The 14,723-nt window shown below is 41.2% G+C and overlaps 1 protein-coding gene across 1 annotated transcript in view; it reads left to right on the top strand.

The window, feature by feature from the left end:
• Positions 1 to 14,723, top strand: part of adam28 (ADAM metallopeptidase domain 28) — a gene marked incomplete at its 5' end in the record, with an annotated part of 50,006 nt that overhangs the window by 12,561 nt on the left and 22,722 nt on the right. The window contains one exon of the mRNA XM_080738560.1: positions 9,437 to 9,541. Coding sequence (XP_080594686.1) covers positions 9,437 to 9,541 — 105 coding nt within the window. The remainder of the gene's footprint in view (positions 1 to 9,436; positions 9,542 to 14,723) is intronic.

Genomic DNA, 14,723 nt, shown 5'->3' with positions numbered 1-14,723 from the left:
AAACAGAAAAAGTACAAAACTATGGCACCACCTCTTTAATGCTCTGGGGGCAGGTAATTTATGAGAATATAACCACGTGATGGTAGCTGTGAACAAACACTTCTGTGGAAAGAATTATGTAAGCTATCCCTACAATTAGGCTACTACATCTCGTCCAAACACGTTCCATCCCATCCATCCTTGTCACTCCCAGAGAGAACCTCTTAGTCTCTGCTACCTCCAGCCAGGGTACGTCACACCAAATTCTGGGCCCGGGGTACAAGGATTCACTGCGGGCCCCCCATGAATGTTAACTATTTAAAAATAGCAGATATACAAGCTCACAGCGCGGCACCGAGGGACATGGGGGCTTACTTCTATTTACAAGTCTCGAGTAGCACCGCCTGAAGGTGACTTTTCAGACCAATTTTGAATTCCAACCTGCTTGCACTCTTGGGTTTCTTCACCTCTTTTCCACACTCTCCATTGCTCTGGAATGTTGATCCCAAGTACTTTAAGTCCTCCACCTTCTTTACCTCCTTGTAACCTCTGTTCCACGTGGGTTCCTCTCATTCACACACATGTATTCAGTCATTGATTCCTCTTCTTTCCAGGGCATACCTCCACCTCTCTGGGTTTCCTCTACCTGCTCACTGCTCCCACCACAGATCACAATGTCATCTGCAAACATCATGGTCCATGGGGATTCCTGTCTAACCTCATCTGTCAGCCTGTCCATCATAATAGCGAACAAGAAGGGGCTCAGTGCTGATCCTTGATGCAGACCCACTTCCACCCTGAACTCCTCCGTCACACCTATAGCACATCTCACCACTCTCTTACAACTTCCGTATGTCCTACTACTCTAACATACTTCTCATTCACTCCAGACTTCCTCACACGATACCACAGTTCCTCTCTGGGACCCTATCATACACTTTATTTAGATCTACAAAGGCACAATGCAGCTCCCTATCTAGATAGGGATTTATCTAGATCCCTCTGACATTCTCTGTACTTCTCTGTCAACATCCTAAAAGCAAATATTGCATCTACACATCCCTAACCTAGGTGCAGGGCAGGTGCAGGGTGACAAACAGGATGTGCTGTGTTTAATGTGACTGATGGATCCTGTTTGGTTAAAATTATTAATATAATATCAATATAGTAGTGTGTATCAATTTGTGTCTAATGGTCAAACAGATCATCCTGTAATCATGGTACATTGCCACTATGTGTTCCAAAACAAACCCTGTTATTCTAACATTGTTATTAAAACAACTCTTCTACCTTGACACTGACAAGTGTCTCACTGGTTAAGTAAAAAATCACACCCGTGTGAACTGAGCGGTGGTTTACCCACCTCATAGATCATGTGTACCGATTTTTGTGACATTTGAAGAAAATATGTAGGAAAAGGAGCAAAAAGTGTGTTTTGGAGAAAATTCAAGATGGCGGAAAATCTATCCTGGCGCAAATGGGCGTGGCCTATATGGGGAGATGCGTCTTGACCCAAGGAATCCAGGGAAAAAAGATTTTTAATTTTCCAATCTACGGTTCAAGAGTTACGGGGCAAAACGCAAAGTGGGCCGTTATAGCGCCACCATGAGGCCGAGTGATGTAATTATTTTTGGATTCATTCTTAAAATCATTATGAATCTCCTCTCCGAGGCTTGAAACTGTAGCTCCTATGGTTTACGAGAGAAAAATACTTGAAAGTGATTTCTTGCATTGTCCCATTATAAGTCAATGGGGACAATTAAGCGTCGTTTTTTGCCGATTACGTCGGCATGGTAAGGCGGATCGGAACGAAAGGTAATAGCACACCATTCATATATTGCGCGAGTGGCGTAAATGGTGCGGCACTAGTTACGCGCCGAAGTTTAGGCTACATACAGACAGACACGGACGGACGGACGGAGACCCACACACACGGCCACGTATAGGAGCGTTGTGACCACCGCTCAAAAATCTTTACCCTTATGAGAGTTTAGATCTGTCTGTGACGGCAGGAGCTGTCAACAACCAAGTTTACCACAATCACGTCAACAACTCTGTTGTATTCTATCCACTGATGAAGGCCATGTCAGCCCGTGACAAGACCACTCACTCTACATGACATCATTATGATATGACCCATCCTATTGTCTTGATCATATAAAACACCATGTCAACTGTCTATTATTACAGAAGCAATTATGGGTCAACTGCTGACTTGCTATATTATTGAACTATTCTGCTAATACAAATTATTTCAAACGGACGTGTTGTTGTGCTGCCTCTTCTTTGATTCTGACTGTGGTTTTACTCTGTGGGTGGAAGCTGAGTCTTCTGGAAATGGATTACTTTCTAAAGGAATTAAAGTACCCATCAGTGAGCCGTGTGAGCTTTTGTTGAGATTCTACGTCAATCCCCACCCAGCTCCACCAGAAGGGTTAAGGAGACCATGTATTTCCTGAAATGAGAGAAAATAAAATGTACTCTGAAAGGGTCTACTCAAACATGTGAGGAGATCTGAACCCCCTTCCTTGACTATTATGAGAGCTTACAGGTGCCGCTTGATGAGGAGGCCTAGACCGATGGAGTGCTAGGCGAGACAGCAGGGTCCCCCTTCCCTTCCTGCCCTCCCCCCCCCACACACTTTCTTTTTTTGAGCGGTGGTCACACCGTCTCCTATACGTGGCCGTGTGTGTGGGTATGCGTGTCTGCGTGTCTGTCTGTCTGTATGTAGCCTGCAATACCTTTTCTGACCACACATGTTAAGGGAGGGGCGCTGTTGTTCAAGCCAATCACACTCACATTCACAAACACACATATACACACACACACACACACGCACGCACGCACGCACACACACACACACACATACACAAGCAGCCTCCACCGCTCAGTTCACACGAGTGTGATTTTTTTTTCTTTACTGTTTATACTCAGTAAAAGAAAAAAAGAAAAGCTTTTGTATGATATACCTTTGTGTCCTCAAACTTTTTTCAAATATGCGTATACATTTTTATTGGTCATGTTACATGTCTTGTTGCTTGTATGTGTCGGAACAATAAAAAGAAACTGTTAAAGAGATTCTACGTCTTTTAAGGCTTGAGGCGTCATTGATTGATACTCACCTTAGCCTGCAGTCCTGTTTCAATGGCTCTAAAAGCGTCTTTTTCAGTTCAATGGCAGCAAGAAGGTCTGCGCTGGTTCTCTGGGACCCTGAGAAATATAGATAAAAAAGTTTGCAATACAAGTCAGATGCCCCATCTTTTCTTGAAATTCCCCTTTTAGGATGTTGTTTTGGGGCAGAGTCTGTATTAACCTCTCTCTCATCCATGAATGTGAGCAACTCATCAGGTAATCACATACCCAGGCCTCCTCTGAAGTCCTCTCCTCCACTTTCCTGTCAGCCACATGATGAGATGGACCTCTTTCCCATGAGATTCTGAAATAATAAATTAAAGACAAAAATATGTAGCTTATCAATCTGAAATAATAAATTAAAGACAAAAATATGTAGCTTATCAATACAAAATCTAAAAAGAGAGCACTGTACAATGCATGTTTTTTTTTACAATGTGTCTACAGTAAATCCCCAAGGTTAATTTTCAATAATTTGGCCTGCTACTTACTGACAGTTTAGTTTTACAGTACAGTAGTATGTCATGTAATGATTCACCAGGATCCTGGATGGCTTGATTCTAGGCTTAAAATGATTGATATAAATATTTTTGTAAAAGTCTATGGGAAAAATGACTGGGACTGGGAGATTTTTTGTGGGACCAGTAAACCACACCACTGCTATGTCCTATATAATAGGGCATACCAGTGGCTGCCATTTTGTGGTGCCTGTTGGAATAAATAAATTAATAACTTAAATAAATATGGATATGGATAAATCCATAACCAAAATAAGACAGAGACGAGCCAAAGGATAATCAATAAAATTGCTGTATTTGAAGAGAGTCAGACAAAGAGACAAACATTGAGCATACCATCCTAGTGGCAGCTTGGTAATTCTCTCTTCCCAAGATGGAAGTTAACATACCGTATATAAAGAATACAGAATATGACAGTTAGATCGTGGGACTCATTGATTCGTTCCCAAATCAAAAAACAAGAAGACAGAGACACGTAGAGTGTTGGCAATTTTCCACTAGTCAGAACTTACAGTACAACCAAAACATGGTCTCCTATACTGTAAGTTCAGACAGTAGTTCACATAATATAACCTAATAAATGAATCATATAATTGTGTATCATAATTCATATCTAACAGTCAATATGAATTGATAAAAGGATGATATTAACCATAACAAAATACCCATCAGTGCCACAGATAGAAAACCCCCTTTTTTTAAAGCCTAGAATCAAGCCATCCAGGATCCCGGTGAATCATGACCATCAAACATTTGATTCGGTGTCAAAAGATATTTGAAAACCTTTGTTTCTGATATAATTATATATTAAAATATTTTTTGAATATTTTTATTAGTTTATGCAATATTTGAAATAGTTTGTTTGCCTTGTAAACAAACGACAAATCCCAGTTTACCACCCTTTAAACCTTATAACTCCACTCGTCTTCTGCATTCTTATTGAATGAACAAGGTACAACATGACTCTTCATTGGCCAATGCTCACATTCATAGAACTTCTTCTTAAAAAAGAAAAAAAAATATTTACAGTAAAAAGGTCAGTGTGAGGTAATGTAAGGATAGGCTTTGTCTTTTTTACCAGTTTCGATATGTTTTTTGTTTTTATCGGTTAGTGCAAATTCTTGCGAAGCAAGTGACGCGTTCATCAGTGTGTAACCAGCATTGACCGGGTTATCTCTCCCTCCCCATCTTCACCCTCCCTCTATTCCCCTCCCCCTTCTCTATCTCCCTCTCTATCTACACTGAGTGACCTCTGGTCTGACATCATACACAACACGCCCCTGCCCCAGGCAGGCACGCACACACACACACACACACACACACACACACACACACACACACACACACACACACACACACACACACACACACACACACACACACACACACACACACACACACACACACACACACAGAAACATGTGCCTCACAAAATGTAGCCGACGTGACGTCAACCTACCGAGGAAGAATTGCAGGAGGGGCAAAACAAAACCAAAACCCCCCAAAAAACAAGAGAGCCATCATCACCCACACAGTGGAGGAAGTTTGTCATACTGTTAAACCTATTTCTAGTAAGTGCAACTCTGTTCTATATAAAGGGTAGTCATTTTGTCACACAACCCAATGCAAAGATTTAAAATGTTTCTCTTTTAGTTTTTTCCAGTACTGCTAAACAGAGGCAGTAAGCAAGCATGTCACCAATGACTCAGCCATAACCATATAAGGAGTTTCCAATGCAGCTACGCCCAAAATATTGTAGTGTGTTTGTTGTCTAAGCTTAATGTGTCATTATGACATCAGGTGCAAACAAATCATGAAATCAGGGATTTCCATAATATGGGCATAAAAGGGACAAGAACTGATAGATACAGGGATTTCCATATATGGGTATATGATCAGTCTGATTGGCCCGGACGTTTAGTAACTAAAGTTTGTTCAAAGAAATATTATTCACATCCATTTTAGTGCTGGTGCAGGACAAAATAAGTTATAAGGCCAAAAATAAAATAATAAAAGGTACACATAACAGCTTCCTCCTGCCAACAAAATCAGATTATTGAACTAGAACTTGTCATTAGGGGTGTAACGATATAGTAACTGAATCGAAAAATCAGTTTTAATTTGCAATGATTTACTATATGGATATGCAAAAGCTAAATATTGTACCGTTTTACAATGCAGATAATCGCTATCGAATCGTTTTGCAATGCAAATAATCGATTGTATGGAAGCTAAGTATTTTGCCTTGTATTTAGCAATTTTAAGAAGGAAAATAAAAATGCCATTTCATATAGCTACTCTTGGTCTATCGATAAATGTGTGTAATCTCTGTGTTCATGTCAAGGTGCAGGTTTGTCCATATGTGTTGAAATATAATGTCCATGTATTTGCTAGAGAGTACTTATTTATATCTATAATAATAGATTTTACCTTAAAGAACCTGCACTATTGACACGTTTCACACATATTTCCTCATGTCCTCACCGATGATTTGACGGATGACAGAGATATCTACAGATAATCGTCGTCAAATCTATTCCCAGGCCGATATGCTGCTCTGGAAATGTGCCATGTGTTCAATTGATGTTAAATGCTCACTGTTTGTCTGTATATGGCTCATATCTGGCATTGTACAGGGTGATGAGTATGAGGAGGAGCCTCAGTGGCTTACAATGATGCTATGAGGTTGTTGCTCCACATTCCCAGATGGCATAGTGCCAGTCAATTGTCAAGTGTTCTCTGGTTTGCTTAGTACATGTGAGGCACTTTTAAGACAGTTAATGTATAACTTTATGTGTCGCCCCGATGTGTCCAAGAATAGCATCATATGAGAGGCTGTTATCAGTACACATACAGGGGGTGTTGTACGAAAACTTTATTCATGTATACAGCTATGTCACCCAAGTTCTTCAATGAGGATATGGACATTCACAGTCACACCTTTTGGTTAAACTGTGTTTAATATGTCATGTTCTTGTCTCTATATAGTCAGCCTGTTCTTTTATTCACTGTTGTACATTGTGCATTGTATGAGACTTACAAATAGAGAACAGTTTGTATCCATAAATGGTACTGACTCTGACAGGGCAATGCTAGTCTGTGGTGTTCCCCAGGGCTCTATACTTGGCCCTCTTTTATTTTTGATATATATACATGATTTTGCTTGTGTATCTCCTACATTATTCTCAATCTTATTTGCTGATGACACCAATCTCATTATGTCACATGAGAATTTGACATCATTGATTAGGGAAGCAAATGATGGTTTATCTCGTGTCTCGGATTGGTTCCAGACTAATAAGCTATCTAATTTTATTTTATTTTTTAATAAAGGTAAGACTTATTCGAAAGAGGCAAAACTATTCATCAATGACACCAAAATCAATCAAGTAACTTCGACAACGTTTTTAGGGATTATAGTTGATAGACCGTCAGCCAGGACACCATATGGGGTCATCGGTACCATCTGAGGGCAATAATTCTCATAGTGATTTTTGGGAAGGTATATATCCCTAGTACTTAGAAACATGTGATAGCATTGCAGTGGTGGTAGCTGTCTGTGTGTTATCACTCCTTTTTTAACAACATGCTAAAAAACAGTTTTCAAAATCCGAATGGAACATTGTACTTCAAACTGATGGTTCTCTCTTATTATTGATCCTATCTCTTTGAAAAATGGTTTGGATAAAGCTCAGACTATATATAGTTCAGTAACGTTGTTCAAATTAGCATATCTAGAATTGTACTTTATTACAGGCAGTGACAACATAGTGATTATATAATTATGACATTATACTCTGTGAGCGAGGGCCCCAAATTTGGGGTCATCTGTACCTTCTGGTTGCAATGATTCTCATAGTGATTTTTGTGAAGGTATACATCCCTAGTACTAGGAAATATATGATAGCCTTGCATCTGTGGTAGCTTTCTGTGTTATCACTCAATTTATAACCATGTGCCAAAACACAGTTTTCAAAATCTGAATGAAGAATTCAACCTCAAACTGATGGTTCTCTCTTAATATCCTTCTCTTTCAAAAATGGTTGAGATAAAGCTTAGACTATATATTTTTCTAAAAAGTTGTTTGCATCTCCAGAAATGTTACAGCAGTGACAACATAGTGACTACTAGTACATGAGTTACTTTGCATTTTTTAGAAAGATGTAACACAAAAGTTTCCCAAAGATTTAAAACCATCCAAGGAAACTTTTGATGAAATTCAATAAACTAAATATAGTGTAGGTGTGTAACTAATGCATACGATAACATTCTGTTTACCATTACATACATGAATATCAACATTTAATCCATCCATTTTACGCCTCTATCTGTTCAACCTAGAAATCCTTTTTCCTATGATGTTTTTGTTGTTGATTTGTATTCATATGGGACCTAGCCTGACATTAGCCAGACTGATAACATGGATTAACTCTATATGATTCACTCACACGTTATCAGTCTGGACTTCGGCCCATAGGTAGCGATTATGAGAAATCAGAAAATGACTGGGCCAATATCTGCATAATATTCCTACTCATAATGGAGATTAGAAAGTCCACCCACATCCTCCTGGACCTTCCCCTCCTGATTGACACACACACAATTCTCTTAGCCTGTTCTACCTCATCCTCAAAAGTATCCTCCATATCGACATCACTCCTCATCTGTATCTTGAACATCGCATCAGCCACCATCTTCACCAGAGAAATTACAGTAGCTCAACAACAACAACAACAACAACAGTGATGCATTTCTTTCTCTGTGCCCTAAAGGGATACTGGACCACTATAATGGACCACATCACACCAGGTCATCATTAGCAAAAATGTTATCTCCCATCCAGTGAATTGTCAGGTGGAGCATGGCGGTCTGCGACTTTCCACAACATCACTTGTATATGAGCCCTCAACACGTGGTGCAACAGGGCAACTGGCTGTTGTTAACTTGTGGCACCCACTTACCCACTCAGGGTAGCCTGGAACGTTCCCTGTCAGCAAATGTTTTAATGCTCTCATATTGCCTTTGCATACAAATATGAGGTTGCATATATGATGGAGCACCCACTGCTCCATCTGTACTTTACACTGTACTGTAGGTCCACCTGATACACCCAATACACCAACAGGACAGTTTCATCCCTGAGCATGTGTATCACACCCTTTCCAGAGATGACAACAGTATCCATCGTTGACACTTAAAGGGCAAGTTCACCTCTAGGACAACCAGATCTTATTTTATTGTTGTTTGGGACACGATCAACACAATCCTGAGTTATTTTTTGTGTGCAATCTGTGTTTTGAGATATTTTAGTATTTCAGCATGAATGATGATGCATTTTGCATCATAATGAGTCATCATGCTGCATCATATGATGCAAAATGCATCGTCATTCATGCTGAAATACAAAAATATCTCAAAACACAGACTGCACACAAAATATAACTCTGGATTGTGTTGATCGTGTCCCAAACAACAATAAAATAAGATCTGGTTGCCCCAGAGGTGAACTGGCCCTTTAAGGTGTACCCGTACAACTTGCTCGACTTGTTATTGCTCTTCAGGATGACATCTCGTTTGGGTAAAGAACATTACTATTCACAGCATTCACAACAGAGTGGGTACAATTGATGGTATTGTTGAGATGAGGGCGTGATCTTTAAGTGGGTGATGATACACCCCAATCTTTTACAACCAAGACACACTAGTCCTTCAACTTCCCCTGTGTCTGCACATTTTGGGGAAGGTATCCATTCACACACAAGCTCAGCAGACTTTTCTGATCTTCTGCTCTTCTGCTCCCCTACTAGTCATCAGAGACAATGTTGCAGAACCCATCATAGTGCTGGCAGACCAGGTCTGGCTTACCCTCTATGCCGGCATGGAGCACAATGCACATCATGTATCTTCAGCAGGTACTGGGTTCTCTAGCATACTGTAGTCTACATGGCCAGAAAGGAAGTAGTACTTCATCAAGTGCTCCATGAGAGAGAAGCTCACCTTGTCACCAATGGTAGATGTGAAGTGTATGGAAAATTAAGTTGTCTACCCACTGTCAGCCAGTAGGATGGAGATGATGTGCAGTGTCCAGGTACTGCTTTATCTGTTCAATTATCTTTGGCCCAGTTGACAGAAACCACTTTAAGTGTCCTGCTGATAAGCTACAAAAGGCCCTCATCACTTTCATTCAGGATCTATAATTGAAGTTGCCTGTCAGTCCCTCATATGCTGCAACCACATGTATTTGATCCTTGCATCAGTTTTGCATTACATTGTTGAATGTCGCCATCCAGCATACTTGCTACACTGTAGATTACAACAAATAACTACATGTCAATGGTGAGGTGAATACTGTACATGTCATTCCCATGTCAACCAGTCAGATCTTAATTGAAGGTCATTTCACTGATTCAGGCACATTTCTTAAGCCCTAACACTTAGGGTTAGATACCAAAAGCACCTTTATAGGTTGAGAAGTATTAGCATTAGTATTATATAGCCATTTTAAGCTCCTGACAGCCATCTTGGACGCCATCTTGCCATATATACATATATTCTCCCCGATTTTCAGTATGTTTTTCAGCATGCCTAGATGTACCAGAACCAATTGGAAAAACCTTCTGTAATTTTTCTGGAAGTGTTAAGAAGTATGTTTTAATATATTGACCCATCTAATTTTCGCCTAGTGTTATTGCGACCGTAGGTCGCATTTACTATCAAAAGCTCCAGGGGCTGTCTGTCAGTCCGTCAGTCCGTCAGTCAGTCACACTTTTGCCCTGCTCATATCTCCACAACCGTTGCCCCGATCCATGCCAAAATTTCCACACAAACTCCTTGCCTGCCAAACTACAACCTCCAAGGATCCCCGGAGTTCCAGGGACCCCCAGGTGTAAAAACATTACCACATACACGTCACACTTTCCCCCTACTCATATCTCGGCCACCGTTGCCCCGATCCATGCCAAAATTTCCACACAAACTCCTTGCCTGCCAAACTACAACCTCCAAGGACCCCCGGAGTTCCAGGGACCCCCAGGTCCCTGGGGGACCCCCAGGTGTAAAAAAAATACCAAATGTGCAAAAATGACCAAATGACCACCCCCACGGGGCTGCTCACGGGGAATTCACGGGGACCACCCACTCCTGGTACTCCAGAACGGATGCAAAAGTGGTGGCGCCCCCAGTGGAGGACCCCCTCCACTGCAGCTCACATAAAATGCCCTAACTCGGCCTAGGAGCGTCCGGGAGAGCCGGGGCCGGTACCTATTCGTCCGCCAAGGCAACGCGGAGACCCCACCCCTCATTTCTCACATGGCCCTCTTCTAGTGAGACCTACGGTCGCTTATCTCCCGATTAGGGAGTCTTACTGGTATAAATAAATTGCATGATAGCACCTATACAGCTACCACTGGTGCAATGCTATCACATATTTTCTAACTCCAGACATGTATACCTTGACAAAAATCACTATGAGAATTATTGCCCTCAGATGGTACCGACCAACCCCAGTGGCTCACGGTCTATGATAAACTCAACTGGAAAAAACACATTGATCATGTTTGTAAAAAAGCAATGAAGTCAGTAGATATAATAAGGAAGGTATGTTCACTGATGAATAGGAGTTGTTTTTTAATTCTTTATTATAGTCTATCATTTTTCCTTATCATTTACTACCAAAACCTCCCCGGGCTGTCTGTGCGTCAGTCAGTCAGTCAGTCCGTCAGTCCGTCAGTCACACTGTTGCCCTGCTCATATCTCCACAACCGTTGCCCCCATCCATGCCAAATTTTGCACACACACTCCTTGACTGCCAAACTACAACCTCCAAGGACCCCCGGAGCCCCAGGGACCCCCAGGTCCCTGGGGGACCCCCAGATGTAAAAAATGACCAAATGTGCTCACACGTCACACGTCACACTTTTTCCCTGCTTATATCTCCGCACCCATTGACCCGATCCATGCCAGATTTTACACACACACTCCTTGCCTGCCAAACTACAACCTCCAAGGACCCCCGGAGCCCCAGGGACCCCCAGGTCCCTGGGGGACCCCCAGATGTAAAAAATGACCAAATGTGCAAAAATGACCAAATGACCACCCCAACGGGGCTGCTCGCGGGGAATTCCCGGGGACCACCGACTCCTGGTGCTCCAGAACGGATGCAAAAGTGGTGGCGCCCCCAGTGGAGGACCCCCTGCCACTGCAGCGCACATAAAATGCCGTAACTCGGGCTAGGAGCGTCCGGGAGAGCCGGGGCCGGTACCTATTCGTCCGCCAAGGCAACGCGGAGACCCCACCCCTCATTTCTCACATGGCCCTATTCTAGCGCCACCTTCAGGCCGATTTTTAAAACACATTTTTGGACACTGCTCCTACAGTTTTTGCCCTAAAATCACGAATATCACTACACAGCATGTCTACACTCATGTCATCAACATGGATCAGGAAGATTTGGGAAAAACACATTTTTGCCCTATTTGTGGAGATAAGCCACCTACGGTCGCTTATCTCCCGATTAGGGAGTCTTACTGGTATATCTTACTGTAATATGATATGGGCTAGCCTAGCACTCATTCTTCACATCTTCAAAAAATGATTTTACTTCAAAAAAGATTTGTTAGACTGGCAACATCCTCCGATCGATTTGCTCCTCTTCAAGAAACTAAACATTCTGTCTGTGTCCGAGGTTAATTCTTTACAGATATGTATATTTGTGTATAAATGTATCAATGATCAACGCAATCTACCAAATGGTTTTAATAGTATTCATTCATATGTCACACGGCAATCTAAAGACCTTCATGTAACTTATTGTCGTATTTCCATCAGGCAGTTTGAAATAAGATACAGAGGAGCTAAGTTATGGAATGCCGCTGATCCAAGGCTTAAAGGATCATCATTACAGGTCTTCTCCTGCACAATGTTATACAAATGTATTGTTTCTCTTGTATTTCAACTATGTGTGCTAATAAATAAATACAAATACAAAATACAGTATAGAGGAGTCTATATTTAGTATTTTCCCATAGTAGATAACGTCCGATGGTTGTTACCCTAAATGAGTGTTTTCCACCCAATATATTTTTGGATATATTTTTGTACATGTTAGGATTGTTTTCTGGGGATATATTTGAGTGTTACTTCACACAGTTAAATTCTTAGCATTATCAAAGCAGTGTAGAACTGCGTAGGCCTACACATCAAGTTTTTATGTGTACCGTATATAAACAGGCATGCAACATGTTTGTGGGTATACATTCATGTAAAGTAGTTAGAATACTGTATATAATACACAGTATATTTAGTCTTTGCATTGTATACTTTTTCTATGTCGCACTGTTTATGTGAATGTGTCATGTGACTAGTATCAGGTATGAATTCAAAATGCTGTCATGCATTCACTTTAATCTAATGAAGAGCAGTATTGCTTGAGACATCACTTTGATGTTTAGGTGCAACAATAAATAAGTGGACATTGGTGCATGTAGTGTAGGAGCTGTTTTTAGTTTTTTATGTGTATGCATGCATATTCCTATCTGGTTTGATATGGGTGAGAAGTAGCCTGGACCTGAGTTGCACTGTACTTCACAGTTTTTTCCCCTTTATACCAAATCTCATTGTCAAAAATCTAGCCATCTACAAACTCACAACGAGATGCGTTGCTACTATGTGTTGTGAGCTTGTAGATCTATTTATTGGCGAATAGTTCCCAAGAATAGAGATGCTGCAGGGTTCAAGTGGTCCTGGAAATTCCCATGTGATAGGAAGAGACTATGATAATCATACAATCATCATCATCATCCTCACCAAGGCCATTGTTATTACTCAATCATGATAGTCATAGGCTCTCATCATAGCTTAATAGTGTGGGATATTCACATGAAATACTGCATATTGGTACACGGTCAACAGCGAGTTCAGAACATCACAAAAGTGAAACAGGAACCTAAATGATTCAAAAGAAATGTTGCAATGTTCTAGTCTGCTTCCTATACCAACATAGAATCTCAACTGTGGTCCAACACTTGGGTCACAGCATTGCAATCATGCAAAACACTGCCAGTGATATTGCAACAAACAAGGTGGTCATGGCAGAGCCGCCAAAGAGCTATGATGCATTTAGTTATTTTATGAACAATTTATTTCGCAGCCTATTTATCTCAACATACATGCTATGCTACTCCTCATTACAAATGTATTGTATGTGATTAAATAATGGTTCTTGGTAATGTATTAATGACCCCACCACAGATGGGCTCAGGTGTCACATCATTTGAACCCTGCATGTAACTCTAGGCGTATATACAGTATAATGTATGGAGGCACACAGGCACGCACGCACGCACACACACACGTGTGCATTCCTAGTACATTACTCCACCTAATAGCCACTGATCCTCGCAGGACCAGAGAGAACTAAGACTGGATCGCTGGATGGGTCAAGACAGGACACAGCACACATTTCACCCCATGTCCTGAAATGTCCTGGCCCGGCCACTGACAGGGCCTGTACATTGGCCTTATTGTCTTCTTGACTAGACTTTCTCTGTGCTTCGGGCTGTAGTCCAAGCATGCACTCAGTGGGTGAGCGAGGTAGGGAGGGGAGGATGAGAGAGAGTGAGCAAGCATCAAAACTGCTGAGGATGAGGCTCAGTTATTTTCTAGTTGACATGCATCGTGAATTGTCAGAGCCCGTTCTAACACTGTGTGACAATAGCGTGACCAGTGAACTTGAGGTGTTGTGTGAAACTCCTGAATGAGCGAAGAAGCCGTGAGTCAAACTGCTGACTCATGGGTTTATTGCATAGCAGACAGGAAGAAGAAGAAGAAAAAGAAGAAGTAACTCAAGAAATTTATATTGAATGACAAGGTAGGAGCAGATTACTTGATATTTTGCTGTAAAAATTCGTTCTCGCATACCTTATACAGTACGTTGCTTGCACTATCTGTCTTCTTGCAACTCAATGTTAAAAACGTCTGTCTAAAAGTGCATTTTCTACAAGTATACCTATAGCCCATGGTGTGTGCAAAAGCTCTTTTTTTGATTGATTGACTGATTATTTTATTAGACAAAAAATGGAGAACAGTACAAGTATA

Source organism: Nannobrachium achirus (genome assembly GCF_963921795.1).
Source record: "Nannobrachium achirus genome assembly, chromosome: 12".
NCBI classification, from domain to species: domain Eukaryota; kingdom Metazoa; phylum Chordata; class Actinopteri; order Myctophiformes; family Myctophidae; genus Nannobrachium; species Nannobrachium achirus.
Note: the sequence above shows the minus strand (reverse complement) of the source record. Positions and strands in the feature narration are given on the sequence as shown.